Source organism: Oncorhynchus mykiss, chromosome 8, assembly GCF_057628025.1.
Source record: "Oncorhynchus mykiss isolate SJ-2025 chromosome 8, ASM5762802v1, whole genome shotgun sequence".
Classification (NCBI taxonomy): domain Eukaryota; kingdom Metazoa; phylum Chordata; class Actinopteri; order Salmoniformes; family Salmonidae; genus Oncorhynchus; species Oncorhynchus mykiss.
This window is the reverse complement of record NC_143029.1, coordinates 15,108,689-15,133,616: the sequence shown is the minus strand read 5'-3', so window position 1 is coordinate 15,133,616 and position 24,928 is coordinate 15,108,689. Positions and strand designations below refer to the sequence as shown.

At 44.3% G+C, this 24,928-nt stretch overlaps 1 protein-coding gene across 2 annotated transcripts; it reads left to right on the top strand.

The window, feature by feature from the left end:
• The first annotated feature begins 580 nt into the window (after window positions 1-580).
• LOC110529446 (14-3-3 protein zeta) lies at window positions 581-24,817 on the top strand. Of its 2 annotated transcripts, none has more exons than XM_021611617.3 (6): window positions 581-1,034; window positions 2,660-3,108; window positions 15,504-15,627; window positions 20,622-20,785; window positions 21,539-21,634; window positions 23,448-24,817. In XM_021611617.3, exons 2-6 carry the CDS (start codon window positions 2,815-2,817, stop codon window positions 23,502-23,504), a joined length of 735 nt encoding a protein of 244 aa, XP_021467292.1. In that variant the 5' UTR covers window positions 581-1,034; window positions 2,660-2,814; the 3' UTR covers window positions 23,505-24,817. The 2 variants fall into 2 exon arrangements, with proteins under 2 accessions (XP_021467292.1, XP_021467291.1); XM_021611616.3 differs by having other exon boundaries at window positions 810-1,028.
• Window positions 24,818-24,928: the final 111 nt, after the last annotated feature.

Genomic DNA, 24,928 nt, shown 5'->3' with positions numbered 1-24,928 from the left:
TGTGAGAAAAGTCTGGTAAGCAGACTCTGCATCGACTTGATTATAAACATTTTCCCATGAAATATCATCAAAGCGCTCACAATTACTTTGGTTAAATATTCTACATTTAATGCTACTGATCATCCTAATGTGTTCATTTCCAGCTGCCAAAGAGAAGTCATACCCTATTCCCTACATGGTCCACTACTTTTGACCAGTTCCCTGTGAATAACTATTTCCTTAACCCATGATGACTATAGGCAATCTATCCTATGCAAATCTATCCAATGCAAATAAAACAAGTGTACTGATTCATAAACCTTGTAATAGCTTATTATTTAATCCTAGGTGGTCACACTTTTGGGAAAAACAGAATAGGCTGATACATCCATCAATTACATGTTAAATGCAAAGTTTATTGCAAAACTGTGTGTATCATTTCCCCCTGCCACACCCACTAGCGGCCTACTGATACTGTTTGTGTGTTGTTGTGTGTGCGTTTTGCTGCGTTCAAAACAACTGGGAACTCGGAACTGGGAACTCGGAAATCTCCGATTTCGGACTTCAGTGCGTTCAAAACAACTGGGAATTCGGAAAAAACGAGCTCCAACTGGAAAAATCGATTTGACTGGTCATCCACCTCGGAATTCCAACTCGGGAACTCGGACCTCTTTCTAGAGCTTCAACTTTCCGACCTGAAAATCACTGACGTCATGATTTGACTTCGCATTTTTCCGAGTTCCCAGTTGTTTTGAACGCGGCATATGTGATGTGGAAAAGTGTTAGATATCCATGGTAATGATGACGTCTTCTCCCTTGCTTTAATTTGAGGAGACCCCGTGGCCTCAAAGCCCGCCTCTTCCCCCGCGCTATCATCCTATTGATTCTTGTTTTTAACAGTGTTGGTTGATCCGTCTCAAAAACGGGTTCTCATTGGGCTACCGTTTTGTTAGACACGCCCGTTGGTCTGATTTGGTTGAAGGCATAGATTATTTCCCTGCCCCAATATCTTCGTAAGGTATTTACTCGGAGTGGCGGATTGGAACCAGGTAAAGGTTGGGGAAATATATTAACATTTTTTTCTTTCAATCTTGGAAATTAATGTGTAGGTTATTACATTTAACATGAAGTTCGATTGTTCCAATTTTGTAAGGAAATGTAAACTGTCTATGGATAGTTATTATACGATGTCGTTTGGTCGCCAGTGCAGTGGTGCTTCATAAAAACGATTCATTCTGTGTCGCGCGGGGTTAGTCAAGCAAGCTAGTTAGTATTCGCTTGTCAGGGCAAAACAACACACTTGCTTTTAACGAGAAAGCAGCAGTTGTAGCGGCTAGGATGTTAACTCCTGAACAAGTCTTTTGAGTTACAACATATCAGTCCTCCAACCATTAACTGTCTGTTAGCTAGTCAAGTGGTGAATGCGTTTTTATTTTTGTACCTTTTGTATTTAACTAGGTAAGTCAGTTAGGAACGCATTCTTATTTTACAATGACGGCCTACCCCGGCCAAACCCTCCCCCTAACCCGGACGACGCTGGGCCAATTGTGCGCCGCCCAAAGGGACTCCCGATTACGGCCGGTTGTGATACAGCCCGGGATTGAACCAGGGTCTGTAGTGAAGCCCCTACTACTGAGATGCAGTGCCTTAGACTGCTGCGCCCCTCGTGAACTTCCCTTAGCAACTAATTGGAAGAGTATGTTACTTTAGCTAACTAGCAGAAAAGTTAAGGTATATCCAAAGATATTTATAACTAACCCAAGATGGTTCACCTGTGTCGTTTTCAATGGGAGCAAATTAAGCATAGTGGCGTGAACAGGCAAGGAGTTGGGCAGAGCCAAGCAGGAGTTAGTGAAATCCTTTTGGCACGTTCTAGTATGCCTATTTCCTTTAGGGAATGCCTGCTCTGTTTAGTGTATTTGTGCACTTGCACGCCTTGTAAACAATAGTTTGAAACCAGAAAAAAACATAACTTAGTGCTGTCTATTCGTAACACTGCCGGCCACTGATCTTCCTCTCCTCACCATATTTGTTGTGGAGTGGAAATTCCAACCAGATGCTTCAGATTTATACATCCGGTGAGACATCTGGCTCCGTGTTCATTATGGTATAATCAGAGATATTAGAGAATGGAGGAGATAAGAATCCCATTGGGAAATGTATGAAGAAACGTATAATGCCCCACCCAGCAGACTGTCGACCAATTGTGTCATGGTGTGTAACGCGGGTGCTAAACTTACCATTGCGCAATCCCTTCTCAGTCAGGATATGAGTCGCGAAACCTTCCCATTTTCCTCGAAAGTACATAATGTGGTTATTCCAAATCTACAATATTATAGAGAGCAAGGTAATTCTCACATATCTGAAAAGATTTGCATTGTTGTACTTGTTCATGAAATTGACTCCTTGAATGAGCGCTCAGAATCGTCCAGATTGCACCGTGCGGCCCATTGACGACTCATTGGCAATTTACACAATGGGCATTAGTACAATTTAAATGGCGTTTCCCATCTCCTAGGCAAGTCAGTTCGGTATCCCAGCTAGCTAATGTTATCTTAACAAGTTATTGAATTGATTTATTTTTGTTACAGGTGAACTGAGTTGAGTTGACTAGCTAGCCAACCAAACGGCCTTACAAGGTGTGCATGCATTGACCATCCTAAACAATTTTCTTCCCCAGGTGTCTGGATAACATACCTGTACCTCCACCCACCTGCCCAAAGATTATAACTATCGTTATACACGATCTGTCCCCACACCGTTGTCCCCTTCTCACATCTTCGGACTTTCTTTGAAACTGCAAGCGACAGTTTGAACATACGATAACTCACAAACATGGATAAAACGGAGCTGATTCAGAAAGCCAAGCTGGCCGAACAGGCGGAGCGTTACGACGACATGGCTTCGTCCATGAAGGAGGTAACGGAGAAGGGTGCAGAGCTGTCATGCGAGGAGAGGAACCTTCTCTCGGTCGCCTACAAGAACGTTGTCGGGGCCCGGAGGTCTGCATGGCGGGTGATCTCCGCCATCGAGCAGAAGACAGAGGGCAGCGACAAGAAGCTTCAGATGGTCAAGGAGTACCGGGAGAAGGTGGAGACAGAGTTACGAGACATCTGCAACGATGTATTGGTGAGTTAATGTATTTCTTCTAGCCAGTATGGGCATGCATGGCTTTGAGAGCCACATTTGATTTACCTCGTTTATCTTCTCTGCTGTAAATTGAGGACAGATATTCAGTGACGACAGCAATAAACCATCTCAGCCTGTAGGCTCAGCACAAGCAGCAAACGGGGTCACTTGTGTTATAAAAAGCTTGATTGATAGAATCACCAACACACTATGTTTCTGTGAGGCTGAGGGCGGCACCAACTTGGATAGATGGTAGCTTAACACAACAGGATTCATACAATTACCAATGGGCTCTTGATTTGAGAAACTGAAAAGCAAAATAAGCTGTCATCCATTCCTTTTCTTGGGGAATGAAATGGTGATTCGGTTGACTGAGTAGTGGTATCCCCCTCTCTGTATGAAAATCGATTTACTAGTAGTGCACAATGGCGCTGTCATAAGTCCCTCATTCATGGACTTTGACATTGCAATGCTTCTATTTGTGACGTTTATCTGAAACTATGCAGAAAGTCTGCCCCAATTGATTCTGAGCCACAGTGGTGAAGTGGCATGACTTCCACTGCTGCTCCCATTCAATAATGTGTCGTAAGGCAGGCAGCACCTCTTTCTTTCCTTCTTTAAATTTCACTGAATAGTTTATTAGGGTTGTCAACAGAACAGTCAGACATTGAGTCAAAGGCCATGGCAAATGTTCACGTAAGGGGCTCTACTTTTACTTGGCAGACTTGTGTGGTTTAGTTCGATTGTCTGCTTGAGTTTGATATGCCAGATCAATAAGGCAGAGCAGCAGCCAGTGAACTGGGCCTCCAGTGGAGATGTTACAGTATCTAGATATGATGACGCGTAAAACATTATTTTTTTTTGAGTTGGACCTGTGCTACTGATAATATTGGCAAATGACTTGACAGCGCTGTAATAATTCTGTTACTACTACATTTTGAGAATGTGTCCCCCCCATCTTTTTTTCAATCCAAGGCCATTTTATTTTTGCTTTTGTACAGGATGGTTGTTTCATGCATTTCCTGTGGAACTGAACTAATTTTAAGCACACACCTTCCTTCCCATGTAGTAGGGAACACTATTTTGGGGATCAACTAAGTTTGGCTGTCATGGGCTGGTCATATCCCCCCACCCTATCTGGTGGATCCTGTGGCCTTTGCTGTCCCTCAGTTCTTTGTTCAACAGAAGGCCATGGTTGCATCTGAAATGGCAGCCTGTAGGGCCCTGGTTTAAAGTAGTGCACTAAATATGGAATAGGGTGCCATTTGAGACCCCATAACGTGTGTTAGCTGGAAGTTACCTGACCTGTTTGCTCCATGTCCCATCTACTGCCACTATGGGAAAGTTTATTGTTGCACCTGGCTGTAGGGTTTGAGTAGGTGTGGCCATGGTGAAAGACAGCACATGTAATCTGTGAGAGATTACAGGTCACAGTCCCTAGTGTTCATCCACTTTAACAAATACTGCTGCTTGACATCCAAATTATACAGAGGCTATGGGCTAAATGTCAAACGAGGCTAATTTACTCTTAATTCCACTCTGCTCTTGCCAGTATCACTTGTTTATTTATTTTAAGTATTGGCCCTCGCCACCTTTTGTCAGAGTTTATTTGGCGTTCTTGACATACTTGCCCAATGTGTAAAACCAAGATTTAGTTTCTCATTGGTAGTAGTTCATGACCTTCCCGTGGGCTCACTGTATTCAGCTTTAATGTAGTACTCTCTTCTCTAGTGTTAACTACTCAACCAGCACAATAACCGTGTGTGTCTAAAGAATGTATGTAGCCGCCTTACTCTAAATAGGGCAGCGACATTAGTGCTGTTGGCAGATTAAGAGATGTTTGCGCGACGTCTAACTGTATTGTTCAGTTTATCCCTCCGAACAGGAGGTGTCCTCCACATCAGGGTCTGCGTCCCTAATGGCACCCTATCCCCTATATAGTTCACTACTTTTGACCAGGGCCCTATGGGGAATATGTCGTTTGGAATGCAGACCTGGGCCTCAAAGGAAAGGGGATGGATCGGTTCCAAAAGCCAGGCTAGTTTGATACAGAACCTAATGCACATCCTTGACACCGAGGAAGAGTGGTTTCCTGTCCAAAAGGGGGACTTGTGTGGCAGTGACTTCATTCAACAGGTTGTCTGAAACATTTAACATATAGCATGGTAGACAGGCACACAAGTCCTGAGCACATGTGGCTTTTACAGTTGTCCAGACACATTTATTGTACATTAGCTAGATGTTTGGTGATGGAGGAAAATCTCACTTATATTGTGTCTCTTGTAGATCGGGCTTAGATCAATCACTGTGGTGGATTAAAGCCGGTCATTAGTATTCCAGATGGGTCCATCCTCTACTCAACACCCTTTGATCTACGCAAGCCAAGCTCTCGTCCACACAGACCCTGAACTTAACCTACACACATGGCGTGCAGAGCCTTGATCAAGTGGGTGACCCTCAGGGCACAAGCCATGCGTACACTCCTCCCCACGAGGACCAGGGTTCAATCCCAGTCTCCCCCTTCATCTAATGTCACCCTTCTAGATCTATGCCTGTCCAATAGCCTCGTATGGTTAAGTGGAACTCTTCTTTAAAAATAAACTACACATATGGCATTATCCTGCTGTCACTTCCTGTATAGGAAGCTGTGACCCTGATAGACGGATGTCCATTGAGGGTGTGCTGGTGTGGCAGGCTCAGCACTGAGCTAGCGCGCGCACTGAGCCACATCTGGGTGCTCTAATTCTGCACTGGCCATCTGTTAAAGCGCCCTGCTTTACGGGGCCCCTCTGGGCCAGTGCCCTCTACATGGGGCGCCTCTGGGCTAGTGCCCTACACTCTCCAGTGGCCCTCTGTCTTGATTATTGTAGGTCATTTGTATAACCTACGGTAAGCTTATGAACTCTTACAAACTCAACCAAAGTTTATTTTATTTTACCTTTATCTTACTAGGCAAGTCAGTTAAGAACATTCCTATTTACCATGACAGCCTAACCCGGACGACGCTGGGCAAATTGTGTGCCACCCGATGGGACTCCCAATCACGGCAGTTGTGATAGTCTGAAATCAAATCAAATCAAATTTCAAATTTTATTTGTCACATACACATGGTTAGCAGATGTTAATGCGAGTGTAGCGAAATGCTTGTGCTTCTAGTTCCGACAATGCAGTAATAACCAACAAGTAATCTAACTAACAATTCCAAAACTACTGTCTTGTACACAGTGTAAGGGGATAAAGAATATGTACATAAGGATATTTGAATGAGTGATGGTACAGAGCAACATAGGCAAGATACAGTAGATGGTATCGAGTACAGTATATACATATGAGATGAGTATGTAAACAAAGTGGCATAGTTAAAGTGTCTAGTGATACATGTATTACATAAGGATACAGTCGATGATATAGAGTACAGTGTATACGTATGCATATGAGATGAATAATGTAGGGTAAGTAACATTATATAAGGTAGCATTGTTTAAAGTGGCTAGTGATATATTTACATCATTTCCCATCAATTCCCATTATTAAAGTGGCTGGAGTTGTGTCAGTGTGTTGGCAGCAGCCACTCAATGTTAGTGGTGGCTGTTTAACAGTCTGATGGCCTTGAGATAGAAGCTGTTTTTCCAGTCTCTCGGTCCCAGCTTTGATGCACCTGTACTGACCTCGCCTTCTGGATGATAGCGGGGTGAACAGGCAGTGGCTCGGGTGGTTGATGTCCTTGATGATCTTTATGGCCTTCCTGTGACATCGGGTGGTGTAGGTGTCCTGGAGGGCAGGTAGTTTGCCCCCGGTGATGCGTTGTGCAGACCTCACCACCCTCTGGAGAGCCTTACGGTTGAGGGCGGAGCAGTTGCCGTACCAGGCGGTGATACAGCCCACCAGGATGCTCTCGATTGTGCATCTGTAGAAGTTTGTGAGTGCTTTTGGTGACAAGCCGAATTTCTTCAGCCTCCTGAGGTTGAAGAGGCGCTGCTGCGCCTTCTTCACAATGCTGTCTGTGTGAGTGGACCAATTCAGTTTGTCTGTGATGTGTATGCCGAGGAACTTAAAACTTGCTACCCTCTCCACTACTGTTCCATCGATGTGGATAGGGGGGTGTTCCCTCTGCTGTTTCCTGAAGTCCACAATCATCTCCTTAGTTTTGTTGACGTTGAGTGTGAGGTTATTTTCCTGACACCACACTCCGAGGGCCCTCACCTCCTCCCTGTAGGCCGTCTCGTCGTTGTTGGTAATCAAGCCTACCACTGTTGTGTCGTCCGCAAACTTGATGATTGAGTTGGAGGCGTGCGTGGCCACGCAGTCGTGGGTGAACAGGGAGTACAGGAGAGGGCTCAGAACGCACCCTTGTGGGGCCCCAGTGTTGAGGATCAGCGGGGAGGAGATGTTGTTGCCTACCCTCACCACCTGGGGGCGGCCCGTCAGGAAGTCCAGTACCCAGTTGCACAGGGCGGGGTCGAGCCCCAGGGTCTCGAGCTTGATGACGAGCTTGGAGGGTACTATGGTATTGAATGCCGAGCTGTAGTCAATGAACAGCATTCTCACATAGGTATTCCTCTTGTCCAGATGGGTTAGGGCGGTGTGCAGTGTGGTTGAGATTGCATCGTCTGTGGACCTATTTGGGCGGTAAGCAAATTGGAGTGGGTCTAGGGTGTCAGGTAGGGTGGAGGTGATATGGTCCTTGACTAGTCTCTCAAAGCACTTCATGATGACGGAAGTGAGTGCTACGGGGCGGTAGTCGTTTAGCTCAGTTACCTTAGCTTTCTTGGGAACAGGAACAATGGTGGCCCTCTTGAAGCATGTGGGAACAGCAGACTGGTATAGGGATTGATTGAATATGTCCGTAAACACACCGGCCAGCTGGTCTGCGCATGCTCTGAGGGCGCGGCTGGGGATGCCGTCTGGGCCTGCAGCCTTGCGAGGGTTAACACGTTTAAATGTCTTACTCACCTCGGCTGCAGTGAAGGAGAGACCGCATGTTTTCGTTGCAGGCCGTGTCAGTGGCACTGTATTGTCCTCAAAGCGGGCAAAAAAGATATTTAGTCTGCCTGGGAGCAGGACATCCTGGTCCGTGACTGGGCTGGATTTCTTCCTGTAGTCCGTGATTGACTGTAGACCCTGCCACATGCCCCTTGTGTCTGAGCCGTTGAATTGAGATTCTACTTTGTCTCTGTACTGACGCTTAGCTTGTTTGATAGCCTTGCGGAGGGAATAGCTGCACTGTTTGTATTCGGTCATGTTACCAGACACCTTGCCCTGATTAAAAGCAGTGGTTCGCGCTTTCAGTTTCACGCGAATGCTGCCATCAATCCACGGTTTCTGGTTAGGGAATGTTTTAATCGTTGCTATGGGATCGACATCTTCAACGCACGTTCTAATGAACTCGCACACCGAATCAGCGTATTCGTCAATGTTGTTGTCTGACGCAATACGAAACATGTCCCAGTCCACGTGATGGAAGCAGTCTTGGAGTGTGGAGTCAGCTTGGTCGGACCAGCGTTGGACAGACCTCAGCGTGGGAGCCTCTTGTTTTAGTTTCTGTCTGTAGGCAGGGATCAACAAAATGGAGTCGTGGTCAGCTTTTCCGAAAGGGGGGCGGGGCAGGGCCTTATATGCGTCGCGGAAGTTAGAGTAACAATGATCCAAGGTCTTTCCACCCCTGGTTGCGCAATCGATATGCTGATAACATTTAGGGAGTCTTGTTTTCAGATTAGCTTTGTTAAAATCCCCAGCTACAATGAATGCAGCCTCCGGATGAATGGTTTCCAGTTTGCAAAGAGTTAAATAAAGTTCGTTCAGAGCCATCGATGTGTCTGCTTGGGGGGGGGGATATATACGGCTGTGATTATAATCGAAGAGAATTCTCTTGGTAGATAATGCGGTCTACATTTGATTGTGAGGAATTCTAAATCAGGTGAACAGAAGGATTTGAGTTCCTGTATGTTTCTTTCATCACACCATGTCGCGTTAGTCATAAGGCATACGCCCCCGCCCCTCTTCTTACCAGAAAGATGTTTGTTTCTGTCTGCGCGATGCGTGGAGAAACCCGTTGGCTGCACCGCTTCGGATAGAGTCTCTCCAGTGAGCCACGTTTCCGTGAAGCAAATAACGTTAGTCTCTGATGTCCCTCTGGAATGCTACCCTTGCTCGGATTTCATCAACCTTGTTGTCAAGAGACTGGACATTGGCAAGAAGAATGCTAGGGAGTGGTGCACGGTGTGCCCGTCTCCGGAGTCTGACCAGAAGACCGCCTCGTTTCCCTCTTTTTTGGAGTTGTTTTTTTTTGGGGTCGCTGCATGGAATCCACTCCGTTGTCCTGTTTGTAAGGCAGAACACAGGATCCGCGTCGCGAAAAACATATTCTTGGTAGTACTGATGGTGAGTTGATGCTGATCTTATATTCAGTAGTTCTTCTCGACTGTATGTAATGAAACCTAAGATGACCTGGGGTACTAATGTAAGAAATAACACGTAAAAAAACAAAAAACTGCATAGTTTCCTAGGAACGCGAAGAGAGGCGGCCATCTCTGTCGGCGCCGGAACGAATCGAACCAGGGTCTGTAGTGAAAGCCTCTAGCACTGAGAAGCAGTGCCTTAGACTGCTGTGCCACTCGGGTGATGGATAACTATGCAGAATGATTACAGCTGCTGATATACTGGAGTCTCAGTATTATTGTGTATGGTACCGATAACCTTCTTTACCATAGGCCTACTCCTCTTGTGATCATCGTGCATGCTGTTCGTTTGATCTGACCACCATGGATAGTAGGGCTGGGATTTGCCGGGGACCTCACAATTTGATCTCACTGCGATTCAATAATGCGATTGATTTTACAAACATATTGCTTACTATATATCTGCTGCAGAGATACAAGAGCTATATAAAAATGTGCGGAACCTGTTGACTCATCCGCCTCCCTGCTCCGTTATCAGCTACGTTATCTTGGTTGTTGACCAACATTGTTAACTTCACTATCTTAGTACAGACATTTCACACTTTATTCTATCTACAAATACCTAGGTGTCTGGTTAGACTGTAGTCTCACATTAAGCATCTCCAATCCAAAATTAAATCTAGAATCGGCATCCTATTCCGCAACCTTAACTCATGCTGTCAAACACACCCTCATAAAGCTCGTTCATGTGAATGAGCATATTGGAAGATTCCATGTCAGCAGGGATGGGATTTTGTTAATGTGTTATTGGTTTATTGTATTTTGAGAAATGTGTTGCAATGTATATAATTCATTATGTTTAGCTGAGTGGAAAATGTAGGATTTGATGAAGGTAATTGCTTAATTAATTAGTGCTGGGTAAGTTCTGATGGGAGGGGCTTCCCCTACAAAAGGAGTCTCTCTTTCAGTTCAAGGGGGGAACCATTTTGGTTTGAGCTGTTGATGGGGCAGCATTGTTTTTTTAAGCTGTCACCCTTAATGTGTAGTTTGGATGGCAGTACTGTTGTTTTTCTTCCGGATTCACTATGTAAATAAACACCCTTGCACAGAAGTACTTTTGCGGCACCACCATCTTTTTATTTGATAGAGGTTAGGTTTTTCAGTTTAGCCTTCTGGCCTAATCTACGTGACAAGCCAGTGAGGAATTATTGATAAGGTTGGAGCCAAAGTGCTGTTCACTGTTTCCAGGTGACCCTAATTAATGTTTCTTACTTCGAGTAGCAAGCTAACTTATAAGAAATCCCACTATGTCCTCCGAACCCTCAAACAGGTAAAGTGTCAATACAGAACTAAGATTGAATCGTACTACTCCGGCTCCGACGCTCGTCGGATGTGGCAGGGCTTGCAAACTATAAGACTACAAAAGGAATCACAGCCGCGTGCTGTCCAGTGACACAAACCTACAAGGCAAGCAACACTGAAGCATTCATAAGAGCCCCAGCTGTTCCGTACTACTGTGATCACGCTCGCCGCAGCCAATTTAAGACCTTTTAAATAGGTCAACATTCAAGGTCGCAGGGCCAGACGGATTACCAGGACGTGTACTCCGAGCATGCGTTGATCAACTGGCAAGTGTCTTCACTGACGGTTTCAACCCCTGTCCGAGTCCGTAATACCAACATGTTTCAAGCAGACCACCATAGTCCCTGTACCCAAGAACACTAAGGTAACCTGCCTAAATGACTACTGACCCGTAGCACTCCCATCATGAAGTGCTTTGAAAGGCTGGTCATGCCTAACATTAACACCATTATCCCAGAAACCCTAGACCCACTCCAATTTGCATACCGCCCCAACAGATTCACAAATGATGCAGGTTCTATTGCACTCCACACTGCCCTTTCCCACCTGGACAAAAGGAACATCTATGTGAGAATGCTATTCATTGATTACAGCTCAGCGTTCATCACCATAGTGCCCTCAAAGCTCATCACTAAGCTAAGGATCCTGGGACTAAACACCTCCCTCTGCAACTGTATCCTGGACTTCCAGGATAAGGGTAGGTAACAACACACATCCGCCATGCTGATTCTCAACACAGGGGCCCCTCAGGGGTGCATGCTCAGTCCCCTCCTGTACTCCCTGTTCACTCATGACTGCATGGCCAGGCACGACTCCAACACCAAGTTTTCAGATGACACAACAGTTGTGGGCCTGCTCACCGACGAGGCAGCCTATAGGGAGGTGGTCAGAGACCTGGCCGTGTGGTGCCAGGACAACAACTTCTCCCTCAGCGTGATCAAAACAAAGGAGTAATTTTGCACGCCCAATTTTTCAGTTTGATTTGTTAACAGTTTGAAATATCCAATAAATGTCGTTCCACTTCATGAGTGTCCCACTTGTTGTTGATTCTTCACAAACAAATACAGTTTTATATCTTTATGTTTGAAGCCTGAAATGTGGCAAAAGGTCGCAAAGTTCAAGGGGGCCGAATACTTTCGCAAGGCACTGTAGACTGTTCTCTCTGCTACAGCACGGCAAGTGGTACCGGAGCGCCAAGTCTAGGTCCAAGAGGCTTCTAAACAGCTTCTACCCCCAAGCTATAAGACCGCTGAACATCTAATCAAATGGCTACCCAGATTATTTGCAATGCACCCCCTCGTTCCCGCTGCTGCTACTCAATTTATCTATGCATAGTCACTTTAACTCAACGTTAAAAAGTTTGGGGTCACTTAGAAATGTTCTTGTTTTTGAAAGAATACATTGTTTTAAATGACTATTGTAGCTGTAAACGGCAGATTTTTAATGGATTATCTACATAGGCATACAGAGGCCCATTTATCAGCAACCATCACTCCTGTGTTCAAATGGCATGTTAGCTAATCCAAGTTCATAATTTTAAAAGATGAATTGATCATTAGAAAACCCTTTTGCTATTATATTAGCACAGCTGAAAACTGTTCTGATTAAAGAAGCAATAAAACTGGCGGCCTTTAGACTAGTTGAGTATCAGGAGCATCAGCATTTGTGGGTTTGATTACAGGCTCAAAATGGCCAGAAACAGACCTTTTTCTTCTGAAACTCATCAGTCTATTCTTCTGAGAAATGTAGGCTATTCCATGTGAGAAACTGAGTATCTCATATCGCGCTGTGTACTACTCCCTTCACAGAACAGCGCAAATTGGCTCTAACCAGAATAGAAAGAGGAGTGGGAGACCCCGGTGCACAACTGAGCAAGAGGACAAGCACATTGGTGTCAAGTTTGAGAAACGGATGCCTCACAAGTCCCCAACTGGTAGCTTCATTAAATAGTACCCGCAAAACACCAGTCTCAACATCAACAGTAAAGAGGCAACTCTAGGATGCTAGCCTTCCAGGCAGAGTTCCTCTGTCCAGTGTCTGTTCTTTTGCCCTTCTTAATCTTTTATTTTTATTTGCCAGTTTGAGATGGCTTTTTCTTTGCAACTCTGTCTAGAAGGCCAGACTCCTGAACATCTAATGAAATAGCTACCCAAACTATTTGCATTGCCCCCCCCCCACCTCCCCCTTTTTTACCCTGCTGCTACTCTGTTTATCTATGCATCGTAACTTTTTTTAATGACTCTACCTACATGTACATATTACCTTAATTACCTTGACTAACCCCGCACATTGACTCTGTACCGGTACCCCCTGTATATAGCCTCGCTACTGTTATTTTATTGTTGCTTCTTAATTTTTTATTTAGAAACTCCCTGCTAAGAAAATAAACTAGCAAACAGTAGTTTGTATATAGTAAGACACCACACACTAATAGTGTAGTTATGCTGCTTTCCATAAGCATTCTGTCACCAACATTGTGCCCATCTGACCATGCAAAGTGAACGTCAACAAAATGCTTGTGACTGTCGTTGAGAAACTGCTCTCTCCTTGAGTGACGGGGCAGGGCTTTGTGTGGTTAGCGGCAAAAAGGATGAGGGCGAGCGATGACTCATGTAGGAAACGGAGTAAACTATAACCGACATACACGCCAGAGTTGCGTATCACATTTATAGAAGGTAAAGTAAACTCAAACCAGTCCCTGCATCAGTGTGTGTGTGTGTGGTAAAATAGCCCCAGTGGCTAACTTTTTGTGGTGCAGAGGAAAAGACAAAGCTAGCCTAGAGTTAGGCCCCAGCTCTTTTGCTGTCATGTCCCTATCTGTCTTTTTAAATGGATGTCTAAAATGGCATCCTATAGTGCACTACCCATAGGGCCCTTGTTTAAAAGTAGTGCACTATATAGGGTACCATTTGATACACATGCTGAATGTCTGAGCACATGTTGAGGCGACAAGGTTGCTGCTGACGACAGGTGGAGAAAAGGGATCTTCTGTCCTGATTCCCATCCTCCCACTAGAGATGACCCAAATGGCAACTTATTCCCTACATAGTGCACTACTTTTGACCGGAGTCCTATAGGTCCTGACCAAATGTGGTGCACTAAATGGGAAATTGGGTGTCTATGGGTGAGTTCCAAATGTGGATGAAGGCAGAGAAGTGGTCTATATAATTCTTGACCATTCATGTTCGTTTGAGGGATCTACAAGTACGCTCTTCACTATAACTGTCATGCTGGATTGAGGTTTTTATTTTTCCTGGTAAAATGGTCAGCGGTACTAAATCATGCCTTGAGCCTGTGAGGAGAGGGACCTCTGCTTCACTGGCCTGCTAGCCTGCTACTAACACCCACAAACTGCTGTGGCTGCTGAGGATACAGGAGTGCCCCTTTCTCCATGTTGGTGCTGATGCCACGCAGAGGAAATGGTGGCTGGTCCAACCCTGTTCCTGGGTTGGCTGCTTGGCTGAAACGTGTGTTTAAGCAAGTGACTTCTCAGAACAAGCAGCAGTTAAGCTGTACTCTCCCCTCTGGCTGTCCATATCTATAGCAGTATTATGTCATCTCACTGAACAGTTGGTAGGGCAGAGTATAGTTGCCTGTAAGTGCCTCTCACTCAGGTTGTCGTCAGCCCATGCCGAGCTGATAATCGGGTATTAGAGAGCCAGCATGAACGGCAGCTTGTGGATGGTATCACCTTCACTCAAGCCTTCCACTGGGTTATATCTATGCCTCAGCATCTTTCACTGAGTTATCTGGGTTCAGGCCAGTGTTCCCTCTGGACCCAGATTAAACCTCCTTTGTATTTCCTCCCTCCTTCCTTTAGGCTGAACAGTGGCCTCTCCATGTGGAACTCCTGACCTCCGCAGGGAGCAGGCAACTGGTTAGCTGTTACCATGCCACACGTGTAGTCTTAGCCAGCGTTTGTGCTGCCATGCCAACTCTGTCACTCATTACCACGTGAAACAAGTTTGACGTGCCAATGACGGCAATGGAGGAGACAAGGACACAAACTTGTGGGACCAGGCTACCTGTCACACGTGGTCTCTAGGCAGGACTATTGTCTTCGGCTGTTAGCAGCTTGCCCTTAAAAGGAAGTGGAGAGGCGTTTGGCTCACACAGGAAGCTGGCTGTAGAGTGCTCATTGTTTCGTACCGGTGTTATGTGAATGCCACCACAACCTGTTTTTGTGTTACACCCACAACAAATTGAGGCAACGGTGAAGCCATCGAGTACAGCTTGGATGACTGATGGGGATCGAAAGTGAGATGCCCCTTTTTGCAACTGAAGTTAAGGCATGCCACTGTAGATGCTCTGATTTTCATGTTAACTAATCGAATGATGCATCAAAGTAAAGTTACTACATCCTGTTTTGTTGTTGCACAAAACCCCCATTTTCCATCGTGTTTTTGTGCGAGACAGCCAGGCAGGCAGATTAGGGTGTTTTTAATAAGATGGAATGAAGCCAAATGAAGGAGTCATCACAATTTTATGGGTGTTACAAAAAAGATATAGCTATTTGTGATAGGATGCATCCCATATGGAACCCCTATAAAGTAGTGCATAGGGTGCCATTTGGGACGTGCCCATGGAATTCGTAAAATTTAAATGAACTCTCCTCCTGTCTGTTTTCTCCCTCAGGGGCTGCTGAGCAAATATTTGATTGAAAATGCCCCTAATGCAGAGAGCAAAGTGTTCTATTTGAAGATGAAGGGAGACTACTACAGATACCTGGCTGAGGTGGCCTCTGGAGACGACAAGAAGGGTAAGTGGGTCTCCAGTCTACGTCCCATATGGCACCCTGTTCCCTACATAGTGCACTACTTTGGACCATGACCCAAATGGCCCCATATTCCCTATAAGGTGCACTACAGTCATGGGTTTTGGTCAAAAGTAGTGCACTATATTGGGAATAGAGGGTCATTTGGGACTCAAATCTACTCTCTCAGGAGTTATTGGGCTGCTGGCTCCAACTGGCCTCGCTGTCTCTCCCTATACTATATATATATATATATATATATATATATATATATATATATATATATATATATATATATATATATATATATATATATATATATATATATAGTACCAGTCAAATGTTTGGACACAGACTCATTCAAGTGTTTTATTTTTTTAAAACTATTTTCTACAATGTAGAATATTAGTGAAGACATCAACTATGAGATACACATACGGAATTATGTAGTAACCAAAAAGTGTTAAACTAATCAATATATATTTGAGATTCTTCAAAGTAGCCACCCTTTGCCTTGATGACAGCTTTGCACATTCTTGGCATTCTCTCAACTAGCTTCATGAGGTAGTCACCTGGAATGCATTTCAATTAACAGGTGTGTCTTGTTAATAGTTAATTTGTGGAATTTCTTTCCTTAATACGTTTGATCCATTTCAGTTGTGACAAGGTAGGGGTGGTATACAGAAGATGGCCCTATTTGGTAAAAGACCAAGTCCATATTATGGCAAGAACAGCTCAAATAAGCAAAGACAAACAACAGTCCATGACTTGAAGGACAGGCAATCTGGAAAATTTCAAGAACTTTGAAAGTTTCTTCAAGTGCAGTTGCAAAAACCATCGAGCGCCATGAGGAAACTGGCTCTCATGAGGACCGCCAAAGGAAAGGAAGACCCAGAGTTACCTCTGCAGCAGAGGATAAGTTCATTAGAGTTACCAGCCTCAGAAATTGCAGCTCAAATAAATGCTTCAGAGTTAAAGTAACACACATTTCAACATCAACTGTTCAGAGGTGTGAATCAGGCCTTCATGGCAAATAAACCTCTACCTAAAGGACACCAATAAGAAGAGACTTGCTTGTGCCAAGAGACATGAACAATGGACATTAGACCGATAGAAGTGTCCTTAATGCGTGATGAGTCCAAATGTGAGGTTTTTGGTTCCAACCGCTGTCTTTGTGAGACACAAAGTACGTGAACAGATCTCTGCATGTGTGGTTCCCACTGTGAAGCATGGAGGTGGGGGGTGCTTTTCTGGGGATGCTGTTTCTACAGTGATACGCCATCCCATCTGGTTTGCGCTTAGTCCCACTATCATTTGTTTTTCTACAGGACAATGCCCCCAAAAAATCACTAGCAATTACTCTGACCAGAGGGGCCAACATTGGAATAATATTCTAATCTATTTTTAATATACATCAATAAAAAAGCCGACATGTCAATGTGTAGGTGATATGCATATTTGCTACAGCCTCATGTCCAAACCGATGCTGACATGAGGGAGGTGGCAGAAAATGTAGCTTAACTTTAATGAGACTTCCAGTTGCATAAAGTTAGACTAAACGGCAGTCATGTTTTGACAAATAATAATGAACGTTTAGAGGCTTGATTTTGTCGACATAGTTGAGGCACGGTTCATCAGATCAAATAGTCACAAGACAGAGTGAAGGACTGTGCCTGTTGCGCACCGCACACCACTCAGATTCAAGGTGGGTGGAGGTGCTCAGCATTTTTGAAACCGTTTACCATGAACGTAATTGTTTAAAGCCTGAATGTTTTTTATATTTTATGAAGCATGTCTTACCTTGTTTCAAAGTAGCCATATAAATGTTGAGGGAATTATATTAGAAACACTTAATATGCCAATTGACTTTTTCTTGTGCGGCCAAAGGCATAATCCTAGTCATGTTAGTAACCCATGCTAATTGATACGTCTTTAGAGCTCCGGTCTTGATTTCTAACGGTTTCATCTGTCACATGAAACCGCTCACGCACGTGGTGTGCTTTTGAGAACAGTGTTCCCGCTAATTGCAGTTTGGAACATTCCTGTGTAGCCTACAGCCATGTGCATATTGTTGATCTTATAATATGAAATACAACTTGATCAACATTTTTAAGCTGAATGGTCTGATCGGTTGCATCAGCCTCATTGCTTTTTAATATATTTCTTATTTAATGTGCAATGGTTGTATTAATTTTAGATCTGTCATCACTGACAGGATGCCATTAATTTTGAGTCCTGGAAGGAATTATTTTATAAAGACAAAGTATTTGGTGGTTATATAGCAATATTTTGTAGGCTACCAAGCAATGTTTTATCATTCTTCGGCACTAAAGCAAATTTCGGGGCCGGCTGCGCGCACTTTAGAACTGTGAAAATTCTCCCGTCTTCTGCCACGAGTTTACTGTGACCACTAAGGCAATACCTGCTTTTAAGTTAGTTAGAACAGTGGCCAAGTAGACTACTGTGGCTTTTTTGATCGTAATGCAGGCCTATCAGTGGCCTACCATTTAAAAAAAAAAAAAACAATGGAGAAAGTGTATCCCAAAACATTTTAAAAAGCTGTGTTTATCATTCAGCCAATGTGTGGTTTTCAATGTAGGCCTACATTCATGAGACTTAAAAAAAAAAAAACGTGTAGGGATTTACATCAACCTGTTTGTTTTTTGCCCACTGGTCCTTCAGACAAGCTGACTGAAAATGTTTGATTCAAGAGACCACTTTACAAAATAAAATTAATTATTCCCATGCCATTATTTCAGCGACTCAGACAAATGATGCTACCCTCTGCCTATTGTTGAGGGATTGGGTTAAATGTGGAAGGTACATTTCTGTTGAATGCATTGTTGTACAGCTGACGAGTTGACGATCTCCCTTTCTCTTATTGGCTACTTATTTTATTCAAGCCGGTCTCAAAATACAGCACTGTCCCTTTAAGACCTAAAAAAAAAAGCTCTTTACCTGACTTGCTTTCCAAAGATGTCTAGAAATGTACATTTTGTGCTCTTGTAGGAAGCAACCCCTCCCCCAATGCTGACGAGAAATGAGCTGTAACTGGGCTAATAACTCACTAACAACGAATATGAACAAATGTGCAGAAGTGGTTACATGCAGCTCTCGCATTGATCTCAAAACAAGCTCATCTAGCAAATGTTGTGTGTGTCTGGAGCTCCATCCAGACCTCTCGCTCCAGGGGATGCAAGCTTGTTGGTTTAATGCAAGCTGAGTGAGTTTGGTCTGTGAACGTGGTGATGGGTATATGAATGTTCCCTCCCTGCCGCTGCGGGGTTCTTTCCCTCCCTCGTCCCTCTCCCATGTCTCCCTATCTCATCCATCCATGATTACCTTCCCTCGCTCCATACTTCTTTCCCTTCCCTCCATACTTCTCTCCCTTCCTTGCCTCCCTCTCTCTCTTTTCCTCCTGCCATGCCCTCCCCCCCCCAGTGAGAGCCCTATCTGCCAGCCGCCTCCTCCCTGGCAAGCCTCAGCCACTGAACACGAGACTGCACAGAATTGCTGTCATGGTTTTCCCCTTACAGCACCGCCCCAACTGAGGAGGTTTGAACAGGGAGGGAGGATGTTGAAATGTAGGCCTCGTTAGTTAGTAGCCTAACGCTTGCTGGCTTATTTTGGCAACCAGGCCAGGGACTTTGCAACTTGATCCACATGTAACATATCCAGGGATTATTTGTTACATTGTTGTTCTTAGAAAATGCCATAGCACTATTCAAATCAAAATCAGATTTTATTCGTCACATGCTTGGTAAGCAACCAAATTTCACTTAGTCTACACCTAATTTACAGGCCCTTCCATTTGTTATAGAGAAATAATAGAGTAAAACGCATTAATAATAAACAATGAGTAACAATAACTTGGTACTGCTACCCTGTGTGTATATAGCTGAGTCGATGTGCTGGGGTACAACAGAATTTGAGGTAGATATGTACATATAACTTGGAATAAAGTGACTGATAATACTCAGTAGCAGCAGCATATGTGGTTAGTGCAAAAAGGGTCAATGCAGATAACCAAATACCTACCTGGACTATTTATCTATCTATTTATCAGTCTTATGGCTTTCGGGTAGAAGCTGTTCAGGGTCCTGTTGGTTCCAGACTTGGTGCTGTGCGGTAATAGACAGAACAGTCTGACGTGTGGCTGGGGTCTGACACATTTTTCTTTTGACAGCGCCCGTTATAAAAGTCCTGGATGGCAGGGAGCTCGGCCCCAGTAATGTACTGGTCCGTACGCACTATTCTCTGAGGCGCCTTGTGGTTGAATGCCAAGCAGTTGACATGCCAAGCGTTAATGCATCCAGTCAAGGTGCTCTCGATAGTGCAGCTGTATAACTTTTTGAGGATCTGAGGGCCCATGCCAAATCTTTTCAGCCTAATGAGGGGTAAGGGGCGTTGTCGTGCCCTCTTCACAACTGTGTTGGTGTGTGTGGACCATGGTAGATCATTAGTGATGTGGACACTGAGGAAGCTCTCAACCTTCTCCGTCTATGTGAATGGAGGCGTGCTCAGCCCTCTGTTTCCTGTAATCCACGATCCGCGACTTTGTCTTGCTGATGTTGAAGGAGAGGTTGTTGTCCTGGCACCACACTGCCAGGTCTCTGACCTCCCTATATAGGCTGTCTCGTCGTTGGTGATCAGGCCTACCACCGTCCTGTCGTCGGTAATGTAGCTCCGGTGCTCAACAAAGGATATTTATAAGCCCATTACCTCATGTAGCCTAGCTTTCAGGAATGCTTACAGTGGCCAGACCAGTGAAAGGAAAGTGACCCCATTTGCAGCAATGATGGATAGGCCTACCTAGAGGAGTAATATTTCAAATTTACAAAGTTTGTAATGAAAGACTGGTTCTGTCCCAAATGGCACCCTATTCCCTTTAATAGAGCACTTCTTTTGACTATGGGCCTTGAAGAGTAGTGTGCCATTTGGGACGTAGACAATGTTTTAGAGTTGGAGCTCTATCTCAATGGTTCCTCCCCTTTCCACAGAGACGATATCCAACTCTCAAGACTCCTACCAGGAGGCGTTTGATATCAGCAAGAAGGAGATGCAGCCCACACATCCCATCCGCCTGGGCCTGGCCCTCAACTTCTCTGTCTTCTTCTATGAGATCCTCAACTCTCCAGAGAAGGCCTGCTCACTGGCCAAACAGGTAGGGATGATGAGACAACACAGCAGCCCACACAAACAGCACCAGATCCCCTATATAGTGCTTTCTTTTGACACCAGGCCTATGGGTCTTTGGTCAAAAGTAGTGCTCTATATAGGGTGAGATTATGGGGTGTACTATATACACTGAGTGTACAAAACATTACCTTCCATTATATATACTGACCAGGTAAAAGCTATGACTCTTATTGATGTCACTAGTTAAATCCACTTCAATCAGTGTAGATGAAGCTGAGGAGGCTGGGTAAAAAAAATGTAAGCCTTGAGACAATTACAACATGGCTTGTATGTGTGCCATTCAGAGGGTGAATTGTCAAGACAAACGCGTAAAAAAAAGTGCCTTTTGAACTGGTTATGGTTTGACTGTGTCTAGAACTGCAACACTGCTGGGTTTTTCACGCTCAACAGTTTCCTGTGTGTATCAAGCATGGTCTAGCACCTAAAATACATCCAACCAACTTGACACAACTGTGGAGTCAACATGGGCCGGCATCCCTGTGGAACGCTTTCGACACCTTTGTAGAGTCCATCCGCCGACGAATTGTAGCTGTTCCGAGGGCAAATGGGGAGGGGGGCTGCAACTCAATATAAGAAAGGTGTTCTTAATGTTTTGTTTACTCAGTGTACACACACACACACAGCTGCATTATGTGCCATCTCTCTCCTGTCCATCTCCATCTTTGCCTCATCTCCCTGTTCATATGCATATCAACCATTGTTATTTGTGTGTTTGCAGGCCTTCGACGATGCCATTGCCGAGCTCGACACGCTGAGCGAAGACTCGTACAAAGACAGTACCCTCATCATGCAGTTGCTTAGAGACAACCTCACAGTAAGTATCCTCTGACCTCCCCCCACCGAGCCACGGGATTGGTCGCTTCATCAACACATCCCACACACCATACACCCACAGACACTGTGACTGCAACCCAGTCTAGTGTATGTGCATCTCATTTCAGTATTTTAATGGCAAGCAGGAGCCAGTTGAGTGACAAGCTATGGTCTAAGGATTTGAACCAAGTGGAGCATAGGTTTTTTATATACATATTACACATTACACAGTGCATTCGGAAAGTTTTCAGACCCCTTCACATTTTCCACATTTTGTTACGTTACAGCCTTATTCTAAAATGGATGACATTTTTCCCCTCAATTTACACACAAAGCGAAACCGTATTTTTCAGGCCCTTTGCTATGAGATTTGAAATTTAGCTCAGGGTGCAGTCTGTTTCCATTGATCATTCTTGATCTTTCTACAACTTGGAGTCCACCTGTGGTAATTTCAATTGGTTGGACATGATTTGGAAAAGCGCACACATGTCTATGTAAGGTCCCACAGTTGACAGTGCAGGTCAGGGCAAAAACCAAGCTGCGAAGGAATTGTCTGTTGAACTCTGAGACAGGATTGTGTTGAGGCACAGATCTGGGGAAGGGTACCAAAACATTTCTGCAGCATTGAAGGTCCCCAAGAACAGAGGCCTCCATTCTTAAATAGAAGTTTCGAGCCACCAAGACTCTTCCTAAACTTGACAATCGGAGGAAGAAGGGCCTTAGTCAGGGAGGTGACCAAGATCTCGATGGTCACTCTAGAGCTCTGTCAGTTCCTCTGTGGAGATGGGAGAACCTTCCAGAAGGACAACTATCTCTGCAGTACTCCACCAAATCAGGCCTGATTATGATAGTGGCCAGACGGAAGCCACTCCTCCAGTGAAAGGCACATGACAGCCCGCTTGGAGTTTGCCAAAAGCCACCTAAAGGACTCTCGGACCATGAGAAACAAAATTCTCTGGTCTGATGAAACCGAGATTGCACTCTTTGGCCTGAATGCCAAGTGTCACGTCTGGAGGAAACCTGGCACCGTCCCTACTGTGAATCATGGTGGTGGCAGCATCATGCTGTGGGGATGTTTTTTTTTTTTTTTTGCTGTCGAGACAGATACTCGTCAGGATCGAGCAAAAGATGAATGAAGTAAAGTACAGCGGGATCCTGGATGAAGACCTGCTCCAGAGCACTCAGGACCTCAGACTGGGGTGAAGGTTCACCTTGCAACAGGACAACGACCCTAAGCACACAGCCAAGACCACGCAGGAGTGGCTTCGGGACAAGTCTCTGAATGTCCTTGAATGGTCTAGACCTGATCATACAGCCTCTGGAGAGGCCTGAAAATAGCTGTGCAGTGATGCTCACCATCCAACCTGAAGAAGCTTGAGAGGATCTGCAGAGAAGAATGGGAGAAACTCCCCAAATACAGGTGTCAAGCTTGTAGAGTCAAACCCAAGAAGACTTGCGGCTGTAATCAATGCCAAAGGTGCTTCAACAATGTAAAGGGTCTGAATACTTATGTACATGTCATATTTATTTTTAAGAAATTGGAGAGATTCTAAACCTATTTTTGCTTTATCATTATGGGGTATTGTGGTGGAGAAAAACCTTTTTATCAATTTTAGATATGGCTGTAACAACAATTGGGGAAAAAGTGAAGGGGTCTGAATACTTTTTGAATGCACTGTTTACCATTTAGACACTTGATTCCAAAGTGATTTACGGTAGTCAGTACATTTTGTCTGACTTCACTCCAGCAGGGTCTTTTGGATATCTGAGCTGCTTATTGTCAGTTTAATGGTATTTTGTCTTGTGTGTTTCAGCTATGGACGTCTGACAATGCAGCAGATGAGCCAGAGGCTGGAGATGGAGAGAACTGAGATACTCCCTGTCAACCCTCGCCAAGAAATACAACAAAAAAAATGAGGAAAACAATCATTTTTACACCTTCATTCCTTATTGTTCCACTTGAAATGATTCTAGTAATGAATGCCAGTCGTACAATGGAGCTGCAGTGTGTGTGTGACATGAATCATTTTAGTTTTCACCACGACTCTGCTTTTTGGTATGAAGAAAAGCTCAATTAAGTAAATAATATTATCGCCATGCCTCAGTTTGCTTGTCCCCGCCTTCCTAATGTGCAGTTTCTGCTTTAAAAAAATATTAGCTTCACTTTAACTGTCTGTTCAACATGACAATATAGGATGTGTGTGTGTGTCCAGAAAGATCGGTTTTCTGAATTTTGAAAGGCCATTTGCAAACGGCAAGTATCATGCCGCCTGGGCATATGGTGGGGAGGGAAAGGTATGTCAAGCTGACCCAAATTTGACAGGAATTCTGGCTGCCTCCACTGTCCCCCTGTGTGTTGGTCTTCCAAAAAGGTTGCTAGGTAGTTGCATCTGTCAACACCTGCTGGCCCATGAAAGCCAACCTGACATATTGGGTTTATCCCAAATGGCACCCTATTCCTTTTTATAATGCACTAGTATTGACCAGAGCCCTCGTCAAACCTAATGCACTATGAAAGGTAATGGGGTGCTATTTGGGATACAAATTGTCTGGTAACTTGAACACTCCTGAAACCTGTATTTTATGAATCTGTGGGGGCTATCCAACCAGTGGTTACATCCCTATCACCTTTATAGTGCACTACTTTTGACCAGGGCCCCTAGGGCTGTGGACTAAAGTAAAGTAGTGCACTATTGAAGGAATAGGGTGCTATTTGGGATGTTAACTGTCAACAGAGCAAGTCCTATCCATGGGCTCTTGTAACAAGGTCTCTCTCCCTCCACGGTTACAAAACACTCCTTCCTAGTTATATTATTCACCTCAATGTGTTACTTTGTAGCATGTCTGACAATAAAAAGTTGGTACTTTAAGACAAAAAAAAGAATGTGGAATGGCAATAGAATAAGTGCATGCATGCCCCTTTAATTTTTTTTTCACTGTACACTGGAATGGGGAATCAATATTGCATACAGAGTCCCGTTTTTGTTCAGTACTTTTCTTTGCAGGTTTGTGCACATGTCAGAGGGTGTTTGGTTTGTCCAGTGATTGTCATTAGAGATTGAGACCACTAGTGTTTTTGCTAATCATTGATTGTAGCCCCCAAACCTTTGTGAGAATGTTTAATGCCCTGATGTTATGTAACACCTATGTAACATGAATAAAAATGACATTTTGTAAACCATAATTTGTGAGCAGACATTGTTTATGAACCAGTCATGTTGTGGTTTTATTTGGTGCCCAATTTGTTTCGTTGGACATGACTAAAAACACCAGACAATCAGTTCCAAGTCGTTTT

Excerpts from the sequence above, each read along its gene's own strand:
- LOC110529446 (XM_021611617.3), top strand. The coding sequence starts at position 2,815 with ATGGATAAAACGGAGCTGATTCAGAAAGCCAAGCTGGCCGAACAGGCG. Across the intron at positions 15,628-20,621 it reads CTCTGGAGACGACAAGAAGG|AGACGATATCCAACTCTCAA; the intron begins GTAAGTGGGTCT and ends CCCTTTCCACAG. Across the intron at positions 21,635-23,447 it reads TGCTTAGAGACAACCTCACA|CTATGGACGTCTGACAATGC; the intron begins GTAAGTATCCTC and ends TGTGTGTTTCAG.